Source organism: Carlito syrichta, unplaced genomic scaffold, assembly GCF_000164805.1.
Source record: "Carlito syrichta isolate Samal-C Ts95f unplaced genomic scaffold, Tarsius_syrichta-2.0.1 Scaffold313175, whole genome shotgun sequence".
Lineage (NCBI taxonomy): Eukaryota > Metazoa > Chordata > Mammalia > Primates > Tarsiidae > Carlito > Carlito syrichta.
Window position 1 is genome coordinate 195,043 of NW_007257271.1, and position 23,949 is coordinate 218,991.

The 23,949-nt window shown below is 45.8% G+C and overlaps 1 protein-coding gene across 1 annotated transcript in view; it reads right to left on the reverse strand.

Annotated features, from left to right (window-relative positions):
* The window catches only part of GLB1 (galactosidase beta 1), a 94,556-nt gene that overhangs the window by 47,566 nt on the left and 23,041 nt on the right, over positions 1-23,949 (reverse strand). Inside the window, exons 6-9 of the mRNA XM_021718621.1 lie at positions 21,697-21,755; positions 19,587-19,708; positions 19,460-19,500; positions 11,608-11,720 (exon numbers count right to left, since the gene is read on the reverse strand). Of these exons, the coding sequence (XP_021574296.1) occupies positions 11,608-11,720; positions 19,460-19,500; positions 19,587-19,708; positions 21,697-21,755 (335 nt within the window). The remainder of the gene's footprint in view (positions 1-11,607; positions 11,721-19,459; positions 19,501-19,586; positions 19,709-21,696; positions 21,756-23,949) is intronic.

Here is a 23,949-nt window from a genome sequence, read left to right on the forward strand (position 1 = left end):
CTGTTCTTCCAGCTACTGGGAAGGCTGAGGCAGAAGGATCACCTGAGCCCAGCAGGTCAAGCTGTGGTGGCCGAGAGCATGCCACTGCACTCCAGCCTGGGTGACAGAGTGAGATTCCAATTCAAAAAATATAAAGCAAATTTAAAAAGCAGCTACCTAACATTTGTTAAAGAATATTTCCTTTCTCTTTCCACCAGCATCATGGATCAGCAGGAGACAGAACGTGTCTGCGCACGGAGTCAATGCCATTCCAGTCATAAACAGAGGAGGACAATCAATCAATCAGTGTAGACTCATCCTGGTTCAAGTTTCAAACTTCATTAAGCTTTTGAAAATTGCTGTGGCTGTTTTTCCCATCTCCACTCTCTCACCCAGTCCCAGTTACCACCTTTGGGACTCTCAGAATCCACTCCAATGATCAAGGTCCTCAACTACCATTTGATTGATTTCTGTAGAGTGACCCATCTCCAAAATGCCAGCTGGACTCTTACCTTTGATGGACTCCCTATGAAGAATAGGAACAAAACTCTTAAAATGGGTCTTACATTTATTAGAAAGCATATAAAAATAAGCTCACAACTGCCCCTTTCAGGAATTGGTGGGGAGGAGGCTGCTGCCACCCTAGTTTTATGGTTCACCCTCGAGGTCAAAGTGTTAACCATGTCTGGTTGAGTTTTACCCACACCAAAGAAACTACCTTTAAAAATGCAAATGTCACAAGCTTTGTCATGCTTTGAAGGTTCCGTGAATATGAATATGAATATGAAAATATCTGCCTGGGACCTTCATTACCGAGCACAGGCTTGTGCGGCCTGCTGGGAAATTATCTCCAAGTGTCCATGTCAGTGAAACATTTTGTCCATCACCACCGAACGTACTCTTGAAATGAATTATAGAGGAGACACATTTCACTTGTGAAGGAAGTTGTCAGGTAGAGTTGTATGTGAAATATTTACCATTGAATTTGCTTTCTGTGATGCAAGCAAGTATTTTGAATACCATTTATCAAATCAGCTAATGAAATGTCTACAAAGTCTAAGAAAGAGTCTGCTAACTCTTTTAAAGTAGTTAATTTGTCTTTCAAACTTGAAGTATCAGAAAGAGGTGAGAGTGTCATTGGTATATTAGAAGAAAGTACAGAGGTGATGATTTATACTAGACAGTGAGAAGAGACAATCAGGGCAGAAAAAGAACTAGAGATTATTAAAGATCCAAATCCTGTCCCAGTCACTCCATAGTGAGGTCTAAAATTATTCTGCTGGCTCTGGTGCTGAAGAATGGTCCTGGCAGTGGTGTGTACAGCGGGGCCTCTTGACTTTGGAGGGACAGAGGGCAACGGTGTAAGACTATCACAGCCATCAGTTGGAAGACCTGGGAAGGTCAAGAAAAATGTGAGGGGCTTCAGGGGCAGGGGAGGGCAAAAAGAAGTAGCTAGAACTGAGAGAATTAAAATGCAGAGCTATGAGAGGTCAAATATGAAGTGATATATATATATTTAATTGAGCTGAAGTCTCACTCTGTTGCCACTCTGAGGTCAAATAAGTATATATATATTATATATATATATATATATATAATTGAGCTGGAGTCTCACTCTGTTGCCCAGGCTAGAGTACAGTAGCACACTCACCGCCACCCGAGTCGACCTGCTGGGCTCTGGAGATCCTTCTGCCTCAGCCTTCCAAGTAGCCGGAACTACAGGCACGTGATAACATGCCCGGCTAAATTTTGATTTATTGTAGAGACGAGGTCTCGCAAAGTTGCCTGGGCTGATCTCGAACCCATAGTCTCAGGCAATCTGCTCGCATCGGCGTCCCAATGTTCTGACATTACAGGCTGAACTACCGAGCCCAGCCATAAAGTGATGTTTTATGCAAAAAAAAGCACATGACAATATCTGTTTTAAATCTCATTTGGATTTTTTTCATATTAGGTATAGAAAAGCTCACTATCTCAGAAAGAAAATTATTCTAAAAATAAACATACAAGCCGGGCTCGGTGGTTCAGCCTGTAATCCCACGCCTTTGGGAGGCTGAGGTGAGTGGATTGCCTGAGCCCACGGGTTCGAGACCCACCTGGGCAGCGAGACCTCATCTCTACAATAAATCAAAAAATCAGCCGGGTGTGGTAGCGCATGCCTGTAATTCCGGCTTCTCGGAAGGCTGAGGCGGAAGGATCGCCGGAGCCCAGCAGGTTGAGGCTGCAGTAGCCGGGAGCGGCCACTGCACTCCAGTATGGGCGACAGAGTGAGACTCCAACTCAAAACAAACAAACAAACAAACAAACAAACAAAAAAAACATACAAATAACTCCACTCCTAGGCCTATACCCAGAGGAATAGAAACAGAGACTTAAATAGATACTTGTACCCTGATATTCAATGTGGCATTATTCAAATAACTAAAAGATAGAAACTAAATGTTCATCATCAGATGAATGAGATAAAGAATTAAAACGTCATGTATCTACACAATGGAATATTATTAAGCAATTAAAAGAAGTAAAATTCTAGCCAGGCTCGGTGTAATCCCGTGCTTTGGGAGGCTGAGTTGAGTGGATTGCCTGAGCCCACAGGTTCGAGACCAGCCTGGGCAACATGGTGAGAACTTGTCTCTACAATAAATCAAAAAAATTAGCTGGGCATGGTAGCATGCACCTGTAGTTCTGGTTCCTTGGAAGGGTGAGGCGGAAGGATCACTGAAGTCCAGTGGCTCGATGCTGGAGTGGCCATTAGTGTGCCATAGGACTCCAGCCTGGGTGACAGAGTAAGACTACAATTCAAAAAAAAAAAAAAAGATAAATAAATAAGCCGGGCATGGTGGCTCATGCCTGTAATCCCAACACTTTGGGAGGCGGAGGTGAGAGGATTGCCTGAGCTCAGGGGTTCGAGACCAGCCTGGCCAACTTGGCAAGACCACAATAAATCAAAAAATTAGCCTGGCATGTAGCAAGCGCGCACCTGTAGTTCCAGCTACTTGGAAGGCTGAGGCGGAAGGATCGCCGGAGTCCAGCAGGTAGAGGCTGCGGTGGCCATGAGTATGCCACTGCACTTAGCCTGGGTGACAATGAGACTCCAACACAGAAAAAAAGAAAGGAAGAAGATAAATAAATTAACCTGAAGTGCTTTGTGAAATGAAGCAACTGCCAATAAAAGAAATTAAATCCACAGGCAATACAATCAAATCAGTAGTTCTAGCTAACAGAAGAGGAAACACCAAAAATAAACAGGGAACATCAACTTCTGTCTAGAAAAATCTATGGGTGTTCACGTCACACTCTGTAACAAGATACCCTTTGGGCGTGAACATCAGATAAGAACTAATAGGATGAAGCCGGGCTAATAGGATCGCCGGAGCCCAGCAGGTCAAGGCTGCGGAGTGATATTTCCTTGATTTTCTTGGGAGCAATTAAGCAGTGGTGACTGCCGCAGCTGCTGAAGATGATTGTCCGTAGAGGCTTGATGGATAAATGAGCACAAATTTCCAAAAGAGTATTTAACTCCAGTTTGAAATTTTAGAATGACATACGTGAGCAATAATAATAACAATAGCTGTTGTACATCTTCCTCTGAGAAGGAGTTCTGAGCATTTTGCACAGAGGTGGAAGAAGGGTTCCTTGTCCACCAAGAGTATTACAGCCAAGACTCTCTAAAACTTTTCTATCCCTCTTTAAAACTTTTCTACTCTGTGACTCTGCCCCTCGCACAATATTTGACTTCCCACACACACCCACCAAAGGCTAAGACTGGTGAGAGAGGTATCAAATTGCATATTTGCCACATCTTTAAAACTTGTTTGAAAGCTAGTTCACTGTATCTGGAGGACTTCTAGGGTAAGAGGGAGCCACATTTTATCTCTGCTGCCAGCCCCTCCAATCATCGTATACTCACTGATCATCGTATACTCACTGATCATCGTATACTCACTGCTTATTTCTAGCATTTAACACAGAAACTGTAAAACTGGTGCACATAAATGTTTCTATAATGATTAAGCAGATGATCTACAGGTGTCAGAAAAATTATTTGTGCAAGGAATTCTCTGTGCTCTGAAGGTGTTAGGATTTGTAAATAACAAACCTCTGGGGTGGTTTGGGGAATCTCTTAGAGGCTAAGTAAATTTCTGAAGCTAGCTTTTTGTGTGGACAATATCTAGAAAATTTGTACAAGATGTTTTAAAATATCCATCTGAAGGCATCAGAAAGTTACCAAAGCAGAAAGAAAGTAAGTGGTTACCACTGCAAAAAGAAAAAGAAAAAATGTCATGATGTGAGCCTGACTTTTGATACCAGTTTTCCCATCAAGGCATCTGTCAATTCCCAAAGGCCAGGTGAGAGGTTAGAAGCTAAACACCACTTCTTGGGGTCTTCTAGGGTCAGAAAGATAATAATTGGACTTCAGAAATCATCAGGGAGGAAGGATCCTCGTAAACACTTCAGGCCCTCAGTCGGACCCCTAAGAAGGTGAACCAGAAATAGACCAGCCCTCACAAAGATGGACGCCCACCTTCAAATTAGCTTACTTCCTGATTGGATTAAGATGACCTGTCTCTACCCTAACTACCTGCTAGAAGTAAAAGTAAATCTTTGGAAGAAAAAAACAGAGCCTAAATGATCTCCTTCTCTTGTTTTATTGGCTTCTGGATGAGAAAAAAAGCCAACATATAGGTGACAACACTAATGGATCAAAAACTAAGAGGAAAAACAAAAGGAAGTAGACCCACAAGATGTGGTATTACAATAATCTGAAAAAAGCTTTAAAATAATGGCAATAAGCCGGGCTCAGTGGCTCAGCCTGTAAAACCGCGCTTTGGGAGGCTGAGGTGAGTGGATTGCCTGAGCCCGCAGGTTCGAAACCCGCCTGGGCAACTTGGCAAGCCCTCATCTCTACAATAAATAAAAAACTAGCCAGGCGTGGTAGCGCGCGCCTGTATTTCCGGCTACTTGGAAGGCTGAGGCAGAAGGATCGCCGGAGCCCAGCAGGTCGAGGCTGCGCTGGCCGGGAACGGCCACTGCACTTCAGTCTGGGCGACCGAGTGAGACTCCAACTCAAAAAACAAACAAACAAACAAACAAAAACAAATATAAAGAGAAAATCTTAGAAATTATCAGAGAGGAAAGAAAGATTACCTTCAAAGGCGTGACAGAGTAGAATCAACCGACTTCTCAACAGCAGCAACACAAGTCAGAAATCAGTATACTGAGAGGAAACAGTCTAGAAAAACTACATTTAAAAAATGAGGGTGGCTGGGTACGGTGGTTCATACTTACAATCCCAATACTTTGGTAGGTCAAGGTAAGAGGACTGCCTGAGTCCACGGGTTTGAGACCAGCCTAGGCAACTTGGTAAGATCTCATCTCTACAATAAATCAAAAAATTAGCCGTGCCTGTAATTCCAGCTACTTGGAAAGCTGAGGCAGAAGGATCACCTGAGCCCAGTAGGTCAACGCGGCGGTGGTCATGAGCGAGCCACTGCACTCCGGCCTGGGCAACAGAGTGAGACTTCAACTAAAAACAAAAAGAGGGCGAAAATAATTTGTTTCAAGGAAAAACTAAGAAAGTTTGCTCACTAAATGAAATTTAAAGAATATACTTCAATTAGAAGGAGAGGCATCTCAGATGGGGTGACTGAACTGCAAAAAAAGGAATAAAGAATAAAGAAGTGTGGTGCTAGGATAAAGTATCAGACTTTTGTCCCAAACTACAGATTTATATATCCAGCTGCCCACTTTACATCTCCATTAGGACATATATATGAGGGGAAACCCTCCCCAATAAAAACTTGGAATTTACTTATTAAAAATTGTGATTTATTCTTACAAGTTTAAATGTAAGTCATCTTCAAAGTACTCTCTGTCTGATACAACACCCCTATCGAGATGCTTTTTCCACTGCTCAAAACAGTTTTTGAACTCATCAATTTTGATGCCTTTTACTCTGCTGCTTTTTGGTTCACCTCTTCCACATGGGCAACACTTTTCCCTTTGAGGACTTTTTTTTTCACTCAGGGGGGAAAAAAAAAGGCATTCAGGTCAAGAGTGGGTGAATAGGGAGGGTGGGGGCACGGGGGCCATGCTGTTTTTGGTCCAAAACTACTGAAAACTCAGTGCGGTGTGGACAGGTGCATTGTCATGGTGGAAGAACCAGTAATTTGTTTGCCATCAAAAAATTCACTGAGGCCGAATGCAACCTCTTACAACAACGCTACCTGGTACACTGATGCCAATGGGCTCCTCGAACATTTATCTAGTGAGGAAAGCCTGATCTACAAGAGGCTTGCCCTCTAAAAGATCATTCTGGGGTTATTTTTGGTCCCTCCTCTTATTAGACAAGTCACACTTAGCACATCCCAAACTGAACTCCTGATCTTCCCCCGATAAATGGCAACCTCATCCCTCGAGTTGCCCAGGTCAAACACCTCAGAGATACTTTTTTTTTTTTTTTTGAGTTGGAATCTCACTCTGTCGCCCAGGCTGAAGTGCAGTGGCACACTCATGGCCACCCTAGCTTCTACCTGCTGGACTCCAGGGATCCTTCTGCCTCAGTCTTCCAAGTAGCTGGAACTACAGGCGCATGCTACCATGCCTGGCTAATTTTTAATTTATTTATTGTAGAGACAAGGTCTTGCCAAGTTGCCCGGACTGGTCTCGAACCCACGGGCTCAGGCAATTCACTCGCCTCGGTCTCCCAAAGTGCTGGGATTACAGGCTGAGCCACTGAGCCCAGCTCAGAGATACTTTGACTCTACTCTTTTATACTCTACATTGGAACATTCTGTGAGCTCCACCTTCATGATCTATTCTGAATCAGACTAGTTCCTACCTCTCACCTAAATGGCTGCAAGGGCATTCTCACTGGTCTTCCTGTTCTACTCAAGCTGCACCTCCCAGAGTGGGAGTCTGAATAATCTAACTGCACTGTTCAACTCTACCATGAATCCCCATTTCACTCAGAATAAAAGCCAAAGTCTTAAGACGGCCTATACCTCTCAGCATCTAACTCTCTGACCTCATCTCCTACTTCTCTCCTCTTCACTTACCGGACTCCAGCCACACTGGCCTCCTTGCTAGTCTTTTTTGTTTGTTTGTTTGCTTTTCTTTTCTTTTTTTTTTTTTTGAGTTGGAGTCTCACTCCGTCGCCCAGACTGGAGTGCAGTGGCCACTCCCGGCTGCCGCAGCCTCGACCCGCTGGGCTCTGGTGATCCTTCCGCCTCAGCCTTCCAAGTAGCTGGAACTACAGGCACGCGCTACCACGCCCGGCTAATTTTTTGACTTATTGTAGAGATGAGGTCTCGCCAAGTTGCCCGGGTGGGTCTTGAACCTGCCGGCTCAGGCAATCCACTCACCTCGGCCTCCCAAAGCGTGGGATTACAGGTTGAGTCACCGAGCCTGGCTTGCTTTTCTTTTTTAAGGACAGGAGGAGGGAGAGGGAGAGCAAGAGAGAGAGACAGACAGACAGACACAGAGACAGAGACAGAGACACAGAGAAGTGAGGGAGGAAGCAAGGGGGAGAGAGACAGCCAGAGAGAGAGGGAAAGAGAGAGAGAAGAAAGAGAGGGAGAGAAGGGAGGGAGGAAGGGAGGGAGAGAGGGAGGGAGGGGAGAGAGAGCCAGAGAGAGCCAGAGAAAGAGAAAGAAAACAAGAGTAGGGGCCACAGGGAGGGAGAGAGAGAGTCCTTGCTAGTCTTTAAAAATGCCTGAGCCCGCAGGTTCGAGACCTGCCTGGGCAGCGAGACCTCATCTCTACAAAAAATCAGCCGGGTGTGGTAGCGCGTGCCTGTAATTCCGGCTACTTGGAAGGCTGAGGCGGAAGGATCGCCGGAGCCCAGCAGGTCGAGGCTGCGGTGGCCGGGAGTGGCCACTGCGCTCCAGTCTGGGTGACAGAGTGAGACTCCAACTCAAAAAAAAAAAAAAGCCATGCACTTTCTCACCTTCTCCCTGGTTGAACTCTGCCCGAATGCTCTTTCCTTGGAGAGCCATAGAACTTTCTCACCACCTTAAAGTCTTTGTTTAAGCCTCACCTTTTCTTTTTTTTTTTGAGTTGGAGTCTCACTCTGTAATCCCAGCACTTTGGCCGGCTGAAGTGAGAGGACTACCTGAGCTCAGGGGTTTGAGACCAGCCTGGACAACTTGGTGAGACCTCATCACTACAATAAAAAAAAAAAAAAAAAATTAATCGGGAGTGGTGGTGTGCACCTATAGTTCCAACTACTTGGAAGGCTGAGGAGGAAGGATTGCCTGAGCCCAGCAGATTGAGGCTGCAGTGGCTGTGAGCAACGTGCCACTGCACTCCAGACTGGGCGACAATGAGACTCCAACTCAAAAAAGAGAGAGAGAGAGAGAGAGAGGACTAAAATACATGAAAACTAAACCCAGAGAACTAAAATATATGACCATAATAACACACAAGTCAGAAGAGGTATAACTGGAGGGCTGTGTCCACTTGGTCTATATACTTAGGTATATACTTATGAATTGTACTTTTCTGGGGGTACGTTTATTATACTTCAATGGGTAACTACTACAAAAATAAAAAATGCAATGAATAACTTTCAAACTAGAAGAGGGGGTAAAAATAAGAAAAAAAAAAACCAAAAACCTCAATCAATCTAAAGAAACAATAAAGGGAAGAAAAAAAAAAACCAGAAAAGGTAAACCAGATAGAAGTTATATTTTATTTTATTTTTTGAGTCAGAGTCTCACTCTGTTGCCCAGGCTGGAGTGCAGTGGCACACTCACAGCCACGGCAGCCTCAACTTGCTGGGCTCAGGCGATCCACCGTCTCAGCCTTCCAAGTACCTGGAACTACAGTTGTGTATACCATGCCTGGCTAATTTTTTGATTTATTATAGAGATGAGGTCTCGCCAAGTTGCCCAGGTTGGGCTCAGGCAATCCTCTAGCCTCAGCCCCCCAAAATGCTGGGATTATAGGTGTGAGCCACCACACCCTGCCAGAAATTATAAATTAAAGTCTGGGTGCAGTGGCTCAAGCCTGTAATCCCAGTACTTTGGGAGGCAGAGTCTACAATAAATAAAAAAATTAGCCAGGTGTGGTAGCATGCGCCTGTGGTTCCAGCTACTTGGAAGGCTGAGACAAAAAGATTACCTGAGCCCAGCAGGTTGAGGCTGCGGTGACTGTGAGTGTGCCACTGCACTGCAGCCTGAGCGACAGTGAGACTTCAACTCAAAAAAAAAAAGGAAATTATAAATTAAGATGTTTGAAATTAATTTATGTATATCAAGAATTATAATGAATGAGAATGAATAATTGCGCCAGTCAAAAGACAAAAAATTTCAAACTAGATATTTTTAAAATTTAGCTATCTCCTGTTTATAGGGACACATGTAAAGAAAACAAAGGACATAAAAAGGTTGGAATTAAAGCACATATCAGGTAACTACTAACCTAAAGAATGTGGGTATGCTATATTTACTAATAACAGACCATAAAAGACATCAAGGCTAAAAAAATTTTACAGATAGAAGTTATGTAATCTCTCTACTATTAAATACTAAAGAATTTAATTCTCAGTTTGCATATCTAATAACATAACCTCAAAAAATGACAAAACTACAAGGAGAAATACGTTTAAAAAAACTCTCAATAAACAACAGAATAAACTGACAAAAGATTAGGAAATGTATCAAAGATATCAATGGCACCATGAATAAGCTTCATCTAATGAACATGTACACAGAATATGACAACTATAAAATATGCATTCTTTCTGAGCACACGTTGAATATTTATTAATATTGGTGTATTTTGGCTCTACAACTGGGCTCAACAAATTTCAAGGGATTGGTATCATACAGACCACGCTCTCTAACCAGAATGTAAATATGTTAGAAATCAACTAACTAGTAAAAAATACTTATTTTTAATAAAAGAAAAACACAGTTCGGCACATTTCAAGGGTCAAAGAGAATCAAAATGTTTAGGAACAAATAATAATATGCAATATTGCACACTAAAACATAGAGATGAACAAAGTGGTACTTTAAGGAAATGTATAATTTTGAATATTTATATTAGAAAAGAGGAGAAAGGCTGGATTAAAAAGCTAAGCTTTGACTATAGGAAGAAAATTTAAAACATGGAAATAGAAAGCTTTGAAACAGAACATACGAGAGCTTGGGAGACATTACTATCAATTCTGCAGAGATTAAACCCCTAGTAAAAGAATAACATGAGCAACATTTTAGCAATACATTTGAAACTTAGGATGAAATGGACAAATTCTAAGAGTAAAGTCTAGATTATATTTTTTCTATATGCTTAAAAATACTTCATAATACAAATGTTAACACAGGCTTAAAACTGAGACATCATACTTAAAACCCAAAAAATACCTTATATAGGCAGAAAATCTTTGTTTTTTAACTTCAAAACTCAGGTGACTGAGCAGAAAAACTGTGGGTTTTTCTTTCAACCCACAGCAGAGACAGGAAACCCCACCTGGGTACACTGGGTGCCTCAAAAGGTTACAGTGCTAGCAGGACTAAGCTTAGTTCAGGTGCAGGCCAGAAGAAGAAACAGCAATCACTTGCTCCAAAAAGACGCAGCATCACTGACAGCTCACATCTGGACCATACCTCACAGTGACCACGGAGTTTTCTTCCCTGCATACTTCAGCTACTTAAGTAGACACACATTTTCTTACCTTAAGGATAAACAATAGTAACAGCTACCGCTTAGTAAACATATACATGTCAGACACTGTCCTGGATGACTTCCTACGCTCTTTTTAATCCTTATAACACAACCAGGTAATGTCATTCCAGTTTTTATTTTTTACTTTATTTTATTTTTTGGAGTCAGAGTCTCACTGTGTCGCCCAGGCTAGAGTGCCGTGGCATGAGCACAAGTCACTGCAGCTTCGACCTCGTGGCCTCAGGCGATCCTTCTTCCTCAGCCTCCAAAGTAGCTGGGACTATAGGCATGCACCTGGCTAATTTTTTTGGATTTTCGTGTAGAGACGAGAACTCACTGTGCTGTCTAGGCTGATCTTGAACTCTTGGGTTCAAGCAATCCTCCCACCTTGGCCTCCCTAAGTGCTGGGATTGCAGGCCTGAACCACCTCACCTGGCCTGTAATTCCAGTTTAAGAAATTAATAATTGAGCCGGGCATGGTGGCTCATGCCTATAATCCCAGCACTTTAGGAGGCCAAGGTGAGAGGACTGCCTGAGCCCACGGGTTTGAGACCAGCCTGGGCAACTTGGTGAGACCTCATCTCTACATTAAATCAAAAAATTAGCCGGGCATGATGGCATGTGCCTGTATTTCCAGCTACTTGGAAGGCTAAGGTGGAAGGATCACCTGAGCCCAGCAGGTTGGCTGTGAGCGTGCTACTGCACTCCAGCCTGGGCGACAGAGTGAGACTCCAACTCAAAAACAAAAAAAAGAATCAAATAATCACTAGAGTCACTTGCTCTTAGGCTCACTGTTCATTGCATGGAGCCAAGACACAAACCCGAGTCTAGATGACGCCTCTCTGCATCCATCCTTTTAGACATGAGGGCTCTACGCAGGAAGTTGTCTACAGAATCACAGAGTTCAAGGCAGGCTTATCCAAGACTAGCTCACCACAACTCGTGTGAAGCACCCACCTTCTGGATAACATTTCGCAGAGCAAAATACTTCTCAGTGAGGTCCCCTGCCTCACTCAGTGGGGCATCATAGTCGTAGCTGGTAGGCTGTGCTGCAAAGGGTAAGTTGGCACCTAGAAGACAAAAATGTGCCCCTAGTTACTACTGACAGTCCAGGCTTTTGGGATCCATGAGCTCATCACTGTGGAGAGAGAAAAATAAAGGACATGTTTAAACCATTTGTTGAGAGACAGAGATGTGGCCTGCAGGATGCAAGGTTTAGAGAAAGGAGTTTCATGTTAAAGGTAGCACTTAACTAAATACCTTAGAGTTTACAAAGCACTTTTCCCAACCACTCTCTATGGAAACTCACAGCTGTGATCTAACAGACATCACCCCTACTGGACAAGTCAGGAATCTAAAACTGCCCACGAAAATCTGCTACCAGGCTGGGCACAGCGGCCCATGCCTGTAATCCCAGAATGTTGGGAGGCCAAAGTGGGAGGACTGCTTGAGCCCAGGAGTTTGAACGGCCTGGGAAACATAGAGAGACCTCAACTCTACAAAAAAATCCAAAAATTAGCTGGGTGTGGTGGCTCACACCTGTAGTCCCAGCTACTCCAGAGGTTGAGGCAGAAGGATTGCTGGAGCACAGGATGTTGAGGTTGTGGTGAGCCATGATCGTGCCACTGCACTTCAGCCTGGACAACAGAGTGAGATCCTGACTCAAAACAAACAAACAAAAACGATAACCACCCCACAGCCAGTAATGGCAGGGCTTATGACATGATGTAACCCACATCTCTGACTGTTAATTCTGCAACGTCTCGTCTTTTTCACATGCTCAAACTGTGAGGCTGTGGAAAGACCATTGGTGAAGACATAGGTGACTTCACCTGATCAAGGATCAGCAGAAAACTGACGGGTTATCAGACCAAACAAAGGGGGAGATGACTGCAGTCCCACATCAGCCCACAGAGATTCAAACACAAACACAGGGGCTTTGACGTAACTTTTTTTTTTTTGAGTCGGGTACTCAAAAAAAATGTGAGTGTCACCCCGCCGGGAGTGCAGTGTATGTTCATGACAATCATGGCTCATGGCAGCCTCAACCTCCTGGACCCAGGCATCCTGAGTGGCTGAGACTACAGACATGCACCTCCACGCTTCGTTAATTTTTTTTTACTAAAAAAAAGGTTTTTTTGACCAGGCACAGTGGCTCAAGCTTGGAATCTCAACACTTTGGGAGACGAGAGGATTGCCTGAGCTCAGGGGTTCGAGAACAGCCTGGGCAACTTGGTGAGACCTTGTCTCTACAATAAATAAAAAAATAAGCCGGGCGTGGTAGCATGTACCTGTAGTTCTAGCCACTCAAAAGGCTAAATCAGAAGGATCGTCTGAACCCAGCAGGTCAAGGCTATGGTGGCCATGAGCATGCCACTGCACTCCAGCCTGGGTAACAGAGTGAGACTCCAACTAAAAAAAAAAAATTTTTTTTTTGTAGAGACAAGATCTCACTATGACGCCTAGGCTGGTCTTAAACTCCTGGGCTCAAGCAATCCACCTCCCTCAGCCTCCCAAAGTGCTGGGACTACAGGTGTGAGTCACTGCACCCAACCGGCTTTTGTCAGATCTACAAAGAGTGTGGAGGCGGCTGTGGTGTACCTCTTGAACCCCCTTCAGGACCAAGGCACTCACTCAGTCCCCAGCTGGCAGGGCTATTGGCTGCTGACACTTCTCAGATGTGTCCCTCTCTGGGTGTGGCCTCTGCTGAGCCGCCTCGCCCAGGGTTACAACCAACTGGCTGGTATACCTCAAAGTGCCATCCCAGCTGCCGAGCACCCTCTAGGGTTGGCTGAGGCCACTTGTGAAACTGCATCACAACCCAACTTCTCTCTCCCCTCCCACACTCTTACAGATGTCGCACCAGAGAGCACACCCGACAAGCTTCCGGCCAGGAAACCTTGGAGTCTGTTTCCCTGGGAACGTGAACCACAACAAAAGACCCACGGATAGGCCAATATTAAGCACACAAAAGGACTCGATGTTCCTGCAATTATTATCCAAGGGCCAGGGACTAGACCAGAGACACCTAACCTTGTCACAGATGATGCCCATAGGCTTGAGGTTGTTGGCAGTATCAGGTGGTATTCGAAAACTTACCCCTGTATGTCACAAGGACAGCTTGTTAAAACATACTCCTAGCCAGGCTTGGTGGCTCAGCCTGTAATCCCGCGCCTTTGGGAGGCTGAGGTGAGTGGATTGCCTGAGCCCGCGGGTTCGAGAGCCACCTGGGCAGCGAGACCTAATCTCGACAATAAATCAAAAAATCAGCCGGGTGTGGTAGCGCATGCCTGTAATTACCAGCTACTTGGAAGGCTGAGGCGGAAGGATCGCCGGAGCACAGCAGGTTGAGGCTGCGGTGGCCAGAAGCGGCCACTGCACTCCAGTATGGGCGACAGAGTGAGACTCCAACTCAAAAACAAAACAAAACCACACTTCTAAGCCCCTCCCTGGAGAGTCTGATTCAGCAGGTCTGGGTGGGGCCTGAGACCCTGCATTTGTAACAGGATCCCAGGTGACACTGATGCCGTCACCTGTAGACCTGCAAGGCTTCATGCCTTTCTCTTCTACTTCAGAGAGCATTTTGCAATGCAACTGTGCAGGAGTGAAGTTATTTTAGGAATAATCTTTTGACCAATCTAACATGTAAGTCAGTGAGGCACAAAACATGATAGTTCACTTATAATGAGTAATATCCCTTGGACACAGTTCACAAATGATGGAGCCACCTTGGGTGACCCAACTGGTGGAGGAAGTGACAGCTGAGTGAAACAGAGGATCAGGTCAGCCCCCAAAGACTTTTTCATTAATTCTCTGCACAGAATCTAAATCTTGAAGGGCTTAGACCTTTCAACCAATGGAACTGACCCAGTCACGTGACTTCCCCCATTTCTTATTCATTGGAGAGAGCTCACAGCCAGCAGGTCTGCCTGTCTCAGGGGATGCAGAGGTTAAAACACATCCCTTCCCTTGAGACACAAAGAAAAATAAAGCCACATCCATTGCTGCAAGGCACTCACCTTCTTTGTAGCCCTCCTCTGCCTCTTATGTGGTCGTGCCTGTGTGGCCCTGTGTTCCTCACTTATGTCTCCCTCCACACTACACTGTGTGCACCTCAGGGGCAGAGACTGTGCCTCAACTTGCCCTTGGGTCCTCAGCCAGAGCTGGGCACAGAGAAGGAACTCCATGAGTGGGTGTCAAGTTGAGTTGAACAGGTGTGACTTCCAGAAACAAATTCTTTTTTTTTTTTTGAGTTGGAGTCTCACTCGGTTGCCCAGACTGGAGTGCCGTGGCATGCTCCCAGCCACCGCAGCCTCGACCTGCTGGACTCTGGCGATCCTTTCGCCTCAGGCTTCCAAGTAGCTGGAACTACAGGCGCGCGCTACCACGCCCGGCTAACTGGAAGCAAATTTCATAGGCTGAGGGAGCCCAGGCTGGGAGGCTGGCCAGTGGGTGAAAGGATAGACAGGAGAACTAAGTCTTTGTTCTGGTTCTACCAGCATAGACTCTCACCCTGGATGTTTCCAGACCACCAGAGAGCAGTGCCGCAGAGAAATGGGCCATATCCGAGCCTCCTCCTCTGGGTGTGTGGGAGGGCGTGATATAGGAAGACAAAAGAAATGGCAGGACAGAGCTCTCCTCGCCTCTCCATGGTGTGGGGTAGTACAGGAGAGCCTGACCCCACAGGTAGCCCTCACCAGATGTGGACACACACAGGCACAGTGTAAGAAGACAAACATCTGCAAAAGCGTGTGCACATTCCCTTTGGTAGGATGGGCGATGAGCCCCCGCACCCACCCACGGATGTTCTTCTCTCACAGCTCTCTGGGAAGCTGGCCTGAAAAACAGGGGCTGAGAAGTACAGACTAGCCGGGCTTGGTGGCTCAGCCTGTAATCCCGCGCTTTGGGAGGCTGACGTGAGTGGACTGCCTGAGCCCGCGGGTTCGAGACCCACCTGGGCAACTTGGCGAGACTTCATCTCTACAATAAATCAAGAAATCAGCTGGGCGTGGTAGCGCGCGCCTGTAGTTCCAGCTACTCGGAAGGCTGAGGCAGAAGGATTGCCGGAGCCCAGCAGGTCGAGGCTGCGGTGGCTGGGAGCGGCCACTGCACTCCAGTCTGGGCGACAGAGTGAGACTCCAACTCAAAAAAAAAAAGAAGTACAGACTGGCTCTCCCTTACCTCTCTAAAGAGAACAGGCAAAAAGGCAGGTTCAGAGAGGCCTGCAAGATGCAAGAGGGGCTGGTATGGGGTGGCTCAGGGACTTTGGGATTCAAGAGGTTATCCAGAGGGTTGTACCCCTAGCTCACCAAGGCCTGAATGTCCAGGCCCCACCCTCTGCCAGCTGAACGTGTGGACATTTTTTTTTTTTTTTGCATTCAGGAGACGTGTGGCCTTTTTTTTGCATTCAGCTATTCTTATCTATAAAGTGATGTTGATAAATCCCTAGCGAAGATGAGATTAATATGAGGACTACATAGAGGCAGAGGCCAGGGGAGGAGCTCACACCTGTAATTCCTGCACTTTGGGAGGTGGAGGCAAGAGGACTGCCTGAGACCGTGTGCTTGAGACGTGGGCAACGTGGGGAGACCTTGTCTCTATAATGAAAAAAAAAATTAGCTGGGTGTGGTGGCACATGCCTGTAGTTCTAGCTACTTGGAAGGCTGAGGTAGAAGGATCACCTGAGCCTAGCAGGTCAAGGCTGCAGTGGCCATGAGCGTGCCACTGCACTCCAGTCTGAGCGACAGAGTGAGACTCCAACTCAAAAAAAGAAAAAAACAGAGGCAGAAAAAAGATGTCTATTGACTATGGCAGAGGCAGGGACAGGGGAGAGGATTAAGGACAACTTCCATTTCCTGAATGATAGTTTTTTGCTTTTTGAGACAGGGTCTCGCTATGTTGCCTAGGCTGAAGTGCAATGGCACAATCATAGCTCACTGCAGACTCAACCTCCTAGGCTCAAGTGATCCTACCACATCAGCCTTCTAAGTAGCTAGGACACTAGGTGTGTGCCACTACATCCACATCCAGCTAATATTTTTTTCTTTTTTTTGTAAAGATGGGGTCTCGCTATGTTGCCTGGGCTTTTGAACTCTGGGATCAAGCAATCCTCTCACCTCAGCCTCCCAAAGTACCTGGGATTATAAGCATGGGCTACTGTGCTCAGCCTGAGTGATACTTTTTATATTGTCTAAATTTTTTTTTTTTTTTTTTGAGTTGGAGTCTCACTCTGTCGCCCAGACTGGAGTGCAGTGGCTGCTCCTGGCCATCGCAGCCTTGACCTGCTGGACTCCAGCGATCCTTCCGCCTCAGCCTTCTGGGTAGCAGGAACTACAGGCGCGCGCTAACATGCCCGGCTGATTTTTTTATTTTATTTTTTTTATTCATTGTAGAGATGAGGTCTCGCTGCCCAGGCGGGTCTCGAACCCGCGGGCTCAGGCAATCCACTCACCTCAGCCTCCCAAAGGCGCGGGACTACAGGCTGAGCCACCAAGCCTGGCTCTAAATTTTTTTTAAATGTATTGTTTTAAGTAAAACAGTAAGATTTGTTTAGAAATTGTGCCATGAACTGTAAAGTGCCAAAAACGATCAATCTTTGTTCCTGGACTAGATGACTGGTCTCAATTCCATCAATGGCAGCTAGGTAGAATCTTTATCCACTGAGTGCAAATGGTGTTGCGAAGTCTTAACTGTTTCTCATGAGAAGGCAGACACACAGAGATGGTCTAAAATATATCAATTGCCAACCTTGGCACACTGTTATCTTTCAAGCAATGACATTTGAGTTTTGCAATATCTTCATATTTTGGCTCTAACAAGAGTAATAAAGTTGATAATGCTTATAAGCAATGTTTTCTCCTAGCCTATCCCAGCCCGTGAAAAGAGAGCAGTTCAAAGGAGAAACGTCATCAGGAGTTGATGGCATCCAATTTTAGATACTGAGAAATTTAGGCCCAAATTAAGCTTCTAAAACCCAACAGGAGGGCACCCTCAATACGTCAGAGAGAAAAACATAAATGTGGATAGGGTGAGGAATAAAGCTTAGAGAAAAGCTAACAGAGCATAATTTGTCTTTGCAAAAATCAATGACGATGCAAGAAAATATGCTGTGATTTTTCCTACCAAAAAAAAGGAATGTAAAATGGGGTAACTGCTTTAGAAAACACTATGGCAGCTCCTCAAATGCTAACAAAAAGTTCATATATGAACCATCAATTCTACTCCTACGTGTATACACAAAAGAACTGAAATAAGGATTCAAACAATATTTGTATATCAATGTTCACAGAAGCAGAATTTATAATAGCCAAAAGTAGAAACAGCCCAAACATCCATCAACTGAAGAATGGATACCAAAAATATTGGGCTGGGCGCGGTGGCTCATGCCTGTAATCCCAGCACTTTGGGAGGCCGAGGTGAGAGGACTGCCTGAACCCAGGAGTTTGAGACCAGCCTGGGCAACTTGGTGAGACCTCGTCTCTACAATAAGTCAAAAAATTAGCAGGGCGTGGTGGTACACGCCTGTGGTTCCAGCTACTCAGAAGGCTGAGGTAGAAGGATCACCTGAGCCCAACAGGTCGAGGCTGCGGTGGCCGTGAGCATGCCACTGCATTTCAGCCTGGGCAACTAAGTGAGACGCCGACTCAAAAAAAAAAGGGTCAGCGCAGAGTATTTAAACAAATAACTTACAGTCACAGACTACGACTGAAGCCTGCCCCACTAGCCTGGTTTAAAATCACAGAGCTTCTAAATGCTCATATGCCAGATGAGGTGGCTCACACCTGTAATCCTAGCACTTTGGGAGGCCAAGGCAGGAGGATTGCTTGAGCCCAGGAGTTTGAAACAAGCCTGGGCAACATAGCAAGACCACTCTCTTTAAAAAAAATATAAATGCTCATGTTATGTCCCTTAAAAAATTTTTTAAAAGTTGGGCTTGGTAGCTCAGCCTGTAATCCCATGCTTTGGGAGGCTGAGGTGAGTGGGTTGCCTGAGCCCACGGGTTTGAGACCCGCCTGGGCAACTTGGTGAGACCTCATCTCTACAATAAATCAAAAAATCAGCCGGGTGTGGTAGCGCGTGTCTGTAATTCTGGCTACTCGGAAGGCTGAGGCGGAAGGATCGCCGGAGCCCAGCAGGTCGAGGCTGTGGTGGCCGGGAGCGGTCACTGCACTCCAGTCTGGGCGACAGAGTGAGACTCCAACTCAAAAAAAAAAAAAAATTAAAATTTAAAAAAAAAAAAAAAACACAGCTGGGCTCGGTGGCTCTGCCTGTAATCCCAGTGCTTTGGGAGGCTGAGATGAATGATTGCCTGAGCCCGCGGGTTTGAGACCCGCCTGGGCAACTTGGCGAGACCTCATCTCTGCATAAAATAAAAAATGAGTCGGGTGTGGTAGCGCGTGCCTGTAGTTCAGCTACTTGGAAGGCTGAGGCAGAAGGATCGCCGGAGCCCAGCAGGTCAAGGCTGCGGGGGCCGGGAGCGGCCACTGCACTCCAGTCTGGGCGACGGAGTGAGACTCCAACTCAAAAAAAAATAAAAATAAAAATAAAATAAATAAATAAATAAATAAAATAAATAAAAACATAAATGATGGACACATTTATTTTATGATCTAATAGTTTTTAAGTGTCTATTATAAAAAAATAATTTAAGAAAAACTATTTTAAAAAATTATTTAGCTAATTCTTACATAATAGGAAATTTAGAAGATTAACAATAGTAGAAAATAAAAACCATCTGTAGGCACACCCCTCAAAATTAACCAACAGAAACATTCTAGTATAAGCTTCTACAAAGTTAAATTGCTCTTACCATTCCAATAGGCAAAATTGGTTCCACCTATAAACATGTACCTATAGGGAAACAAGAGAACACATAGGACTTCACTGTGAGCCCACAGCTACTGAGGGAACCCTCCCCTCAGGCCATGGACACTCACAAGTTCACATTCGCCCCACGGGCAAGCATATCATAGAGGGAGGAAGCCACTGCTTTGGTCTTGACTGTGGAATGAGGTTGGCCCCAATGGTCTAGCCAGCCAGTATAGAATTCAGAATTGATCTAAAAAGAGAAAAAGATGTGGAACTTAAGACAGCCTTATGACCTTGCAATACTAGGCCTTCCTGGTAATGCCCCAACTATTCCACCCAGGGATGCGTGTTAAGGAGGGCTGTCACTCTGCTAAGCCAGGGAACCAAAGCGGACTTCCAACCCCAGCACAGCCTATACTCAGTCCTCAGGTTCCAACCCAAGGTGAGAGCTCATGTTACACAAGCATTCCTGAAAATTTGTACCTACATCAAAATTTAGTTAACTGATTCCCTGTTTAAATACATAGGAAGGGGCTAGGCGTGTGGCTCTCGCCTATAATCTCAGCACTTTGGGAGGGTGAGGTGGGAGGATCGCTTGAGGCCAGGAATTCGAGACCAGCCTAGACAACATAGCAAGAATTCGTCTCTACAAAAAGTTTTTAAAAATTAGCCCGGTGTGGTGGTGCGTGACTGTAGTCCCAGCTACCCAGGAAGCTGAGGTGAGATGACTGCTTGAGCTCAGGGACTGGAGGCTGCAGTGAGCCAAGATCACATTATTGTACTCCAGCCTGGGCAACAGATCTAAAAACAAACAAACAAACAAAAAATAGTAGGAGAGTCTTGTTAAGGAAAGGAATTGGACAGCAACATATTTTTGTGTAATAATCAGTTCCAAATTCACCCTTTGTGTGAATCCAGATCTTCAGATCTCAGGCTGACTTACAATGGGTAGATCTGTTCAAGTATTCGGCAGAGTAGGCCCTGAACACTTCATGTTCCTCTTGGGCATTACCCTGCCAAGTCCTTGATGTAGACAAAGACAAAGAAATCTGGACCTTCTCATGAGGTCTTCTCGTTTGAGGTTTCAGGAAATAACTTCACCCAAAGTCTGTGAACACTGCTCACTAAGCAAAGGCCAGACTCAGAAAAAGCTGTTTTATGAATAAGCTTATACACAGGTGAGGCAGTTTGACTATTGTAGACAAGGCACAGGATTACTACGCCTTAAAGGGGGGCAGGGAGAGAACTGATAGATGGTTTGTAGTTGGGATCTCACTCTGTTGCCCAAGCTGGAATGCAGTGGCACGATTATGGCTTACTGCAGCCTTGACCTCCTGGGCTCAAGTGATCCTTCTGCCTCAGCCTCCTGAGCAGTGGGGGCTACAAGCGTGTACCGCCATGCCCTGCTAATTTTTAAAAATTTTATGTAGAGTTGAGGTCTCACTATGTTGTCCAGGCTGGTCTTGAATGCCTGGGCTCAAGCCGTCCCCTTACCTCAGCCTCCCAAAGTGCTGGGAGTACAGGTGTGCGCCACCATGCCAGGCCTAGAACTCATAGAATGATGACCTCTGCCTTCTCACTGTTCCTCTCCCAGTAGTCTACACAGCATGCCATCAAGCCCAAGAGTGTGGTCAGCAAACTGGCATCCTCAATGTCACCTGGCTGCTTGTTAGAAAAGCAGAAACTCAGACCCCACCCAAGACCCAGCAGATCGAATTTTGCTGTTTCCTAACCACTGGGGATTAACAAGATCCCCAAGTGACTTGTAAACACTTTAAAGGTGGAGAAGATCTATCACAGAGAACTCTCAAGACCTGAATGCGGATCCTGGCGCAGCCACTCACCGGCTATATGACCCCGGCAAGTGACACATGTTCCCTGAGCCTCACTGAACACGGGGACAATAAGAGCATTTATGAGAGTTGCCCTGAGGACCAGATGAAACCAGGATGCACCAGCACAGAGCCTGATGCATAGCAGGCCACTCATGTTGGTCCCAAGTCTGTTCAGCTCCAGCGCAGGACCTCAGTTTCAAATAGGAGTCTTGTTTCTGTCGATACCCTTGTGTCCAGACTGGTTACGTCCTTACAATTCCATCAGCTGCTGACCCCAGAGACAGAAAAACCAAAGACCTACTGCACCCATCCTATAGCATTCTACAGTGTAATCTCTCTCCTAAAAACTGCTATAAAGTCATACAAGCCAGCAGTCTCTCCACACCTCACCCCCAATTCTTACCAAGGGTCCTTGGGGCTCACAATTCCTCTGGACTAGGAAAGCTTCTGTGATGTTGTTGCCTGAAAATTATGAGAAGGAGATGGAAGGTCGGTCATGGGAATGACATGAACTTAAACGATAAGCACCCTCTATGGGACTTGAGCCTGAGGCCCAGCTACTGTTTAAATGTTGGTGTTACCCTGAAATTCATGTTGGAACCCAATACCCGATGTAACAGTAAAGAGGTAGGGCATTTGGGAAGTGATTAAGTCACAAGGACTCCACTCTCACGAATGGGATCAGTGTTCTTATAAAAAGAGGCTCAGCCAGGCTTGGTGGCTCAGCCTGTAATCCAGAGCCTTTGGGAGGCTGAGGTGAGTGGATTGCCTGAGCCCGCGGGTTCGAGACCCACCTGGGCAGCGTGACCTCATCTCTACAATAAATCAAAAAATCAGCCGGGCGTGGTAGCGCATGCCTGAAATTCCGGCTTCTCGGAAGGCTGAGGCGGAAGGATTGCCGGAGCCCAGCAGGCGAGGCTGCAGTGGCCAGCAGCGGCCACTGCACTCCAGTCTGGGCAACCGAGTGAGACTCCAACTCAAAAAAAAAAAAAAGAGGCTCAGCTGGACACGGTGGCTCATGCCTGTAATCCCAGCACTTTGGGAGGTGGAGGGGAGAGGATTGCATGAATCCAGGGGTTTGAGACCAGCCCGGGCAACTTGGCGAGACCTCCACTCCACAATATATCAAAAAATTAGCCAAGTGTGGTGGCGTGGCATGTATCTGTAGTTCCAGCGACTTGGGAGGCTGAGGCAGAAAGATCACCTGAGCCCAGCAGGTTGAGGCTGCGGGGGCCGTGAGCGTGCCATTGCACTCCAGCCTGGGCAACAGCGTGAGACTCTGACTCAAATATATATATACATATATATATATATATATATATATATATATTTATTTATCTACATACACATAACAGTGCCACAGATACTTGCCAGTTAATGAACAAATCCAAGGGTCACGGGTGCTCTAATTATGCTTCTCTTTGAATAATGGAGTGTAATCTGAATTCTAATTAGTATATCGTCAGCCATTCTAAACCACCTGATCTCAATTTTCCCTTCTGGAACATTCCACTAGAATGGCGTGTCCTGCCTTGCCACCCGTGTCCTCTATTATCCCTTCCTCCTCTAAAACGAAGAAGAATTTCTTCATAGAGAAGTAATGGACCACCTCACGTCAGTGAAAGAGGAAACACGAGCGGTGTTCACACCAACTGGAGCAGAGAGCACCCTGGTCCCTCACTTCATGATCCAGTTCCCACAGCAGGCACCTCAGAGTGGGAACAACACCAGCCAAGGCCCTCTGATAACTCCTTGCTCTGAGATCAGTTGTTGGCTTCTCTGGAAAGCCAGCTTTCGGGAGATAACGTGCTGACCAGGAGAGCGGAATCTCACTCACTTCACGGTCATCTCTCACTGATTCGTGGCATTTCTCACTAGTTAGCATGAGGTGGCGTCCAGATTTTTAATTGTTGTCCTCATGAGCCCCCTAGGTGGAGGAATGAAGCTGGCAAAGCCTCAGGTTAGAAGGCCCGCCCGCCCCAGGCACATTGGCCCTCAGTGATCTGTTCTCCAGACCCCAGCAGCGACAGTCACACTGTCATGTCACATACAAATAATGCTCAGAACACACTCACAGAACCTTCAATCTTCTCCACAGAAAAATACAGTGCTCTCTCCTCACTGTGAGGGAAGGCTGCCGAGGCGGCCAGCATGCCACTTCCTCTGCAGATCTTTGTAGAGGAGTCTTTTCTTCACCAAACACTGAGCAAGGGAACATGTTTCTAGAAACACTCCATTCACTTAAGGTCAGTTCTTTTCTTTTCTGATAACGTAGGAAAACCTCTTTAAATGTCAAACTTTGGCCTAATTCCCTCATCTCACCCAGTCTTCTGGCCATCCCTCTCAAGAGACAAGGGCTGGACATGCAATGTGTGTGAAGTGTCTTATACCTTAGAGGAGGGGACATTAGGGTTTGTGAGTTGCTTCAGTAACTGGTCTTATTTTTTTTGGTAACTTTTTTCTTTAGAGATAGGGTCTTGCTGGGCATGGTGGCTCACGCCTATAATTCCAGCACTTTGGGAGGCCGAGGTGAGAGGATTGCAGCCTGAGCCCATGGGTTCAAGACCAGCCTGGGTAACTTGGTGAGACTGCATCCCTACAACACTCAAAAAATTAGCTGGGTGTGGTAGCGCACACCTGTAGTTCTGGCTACTTG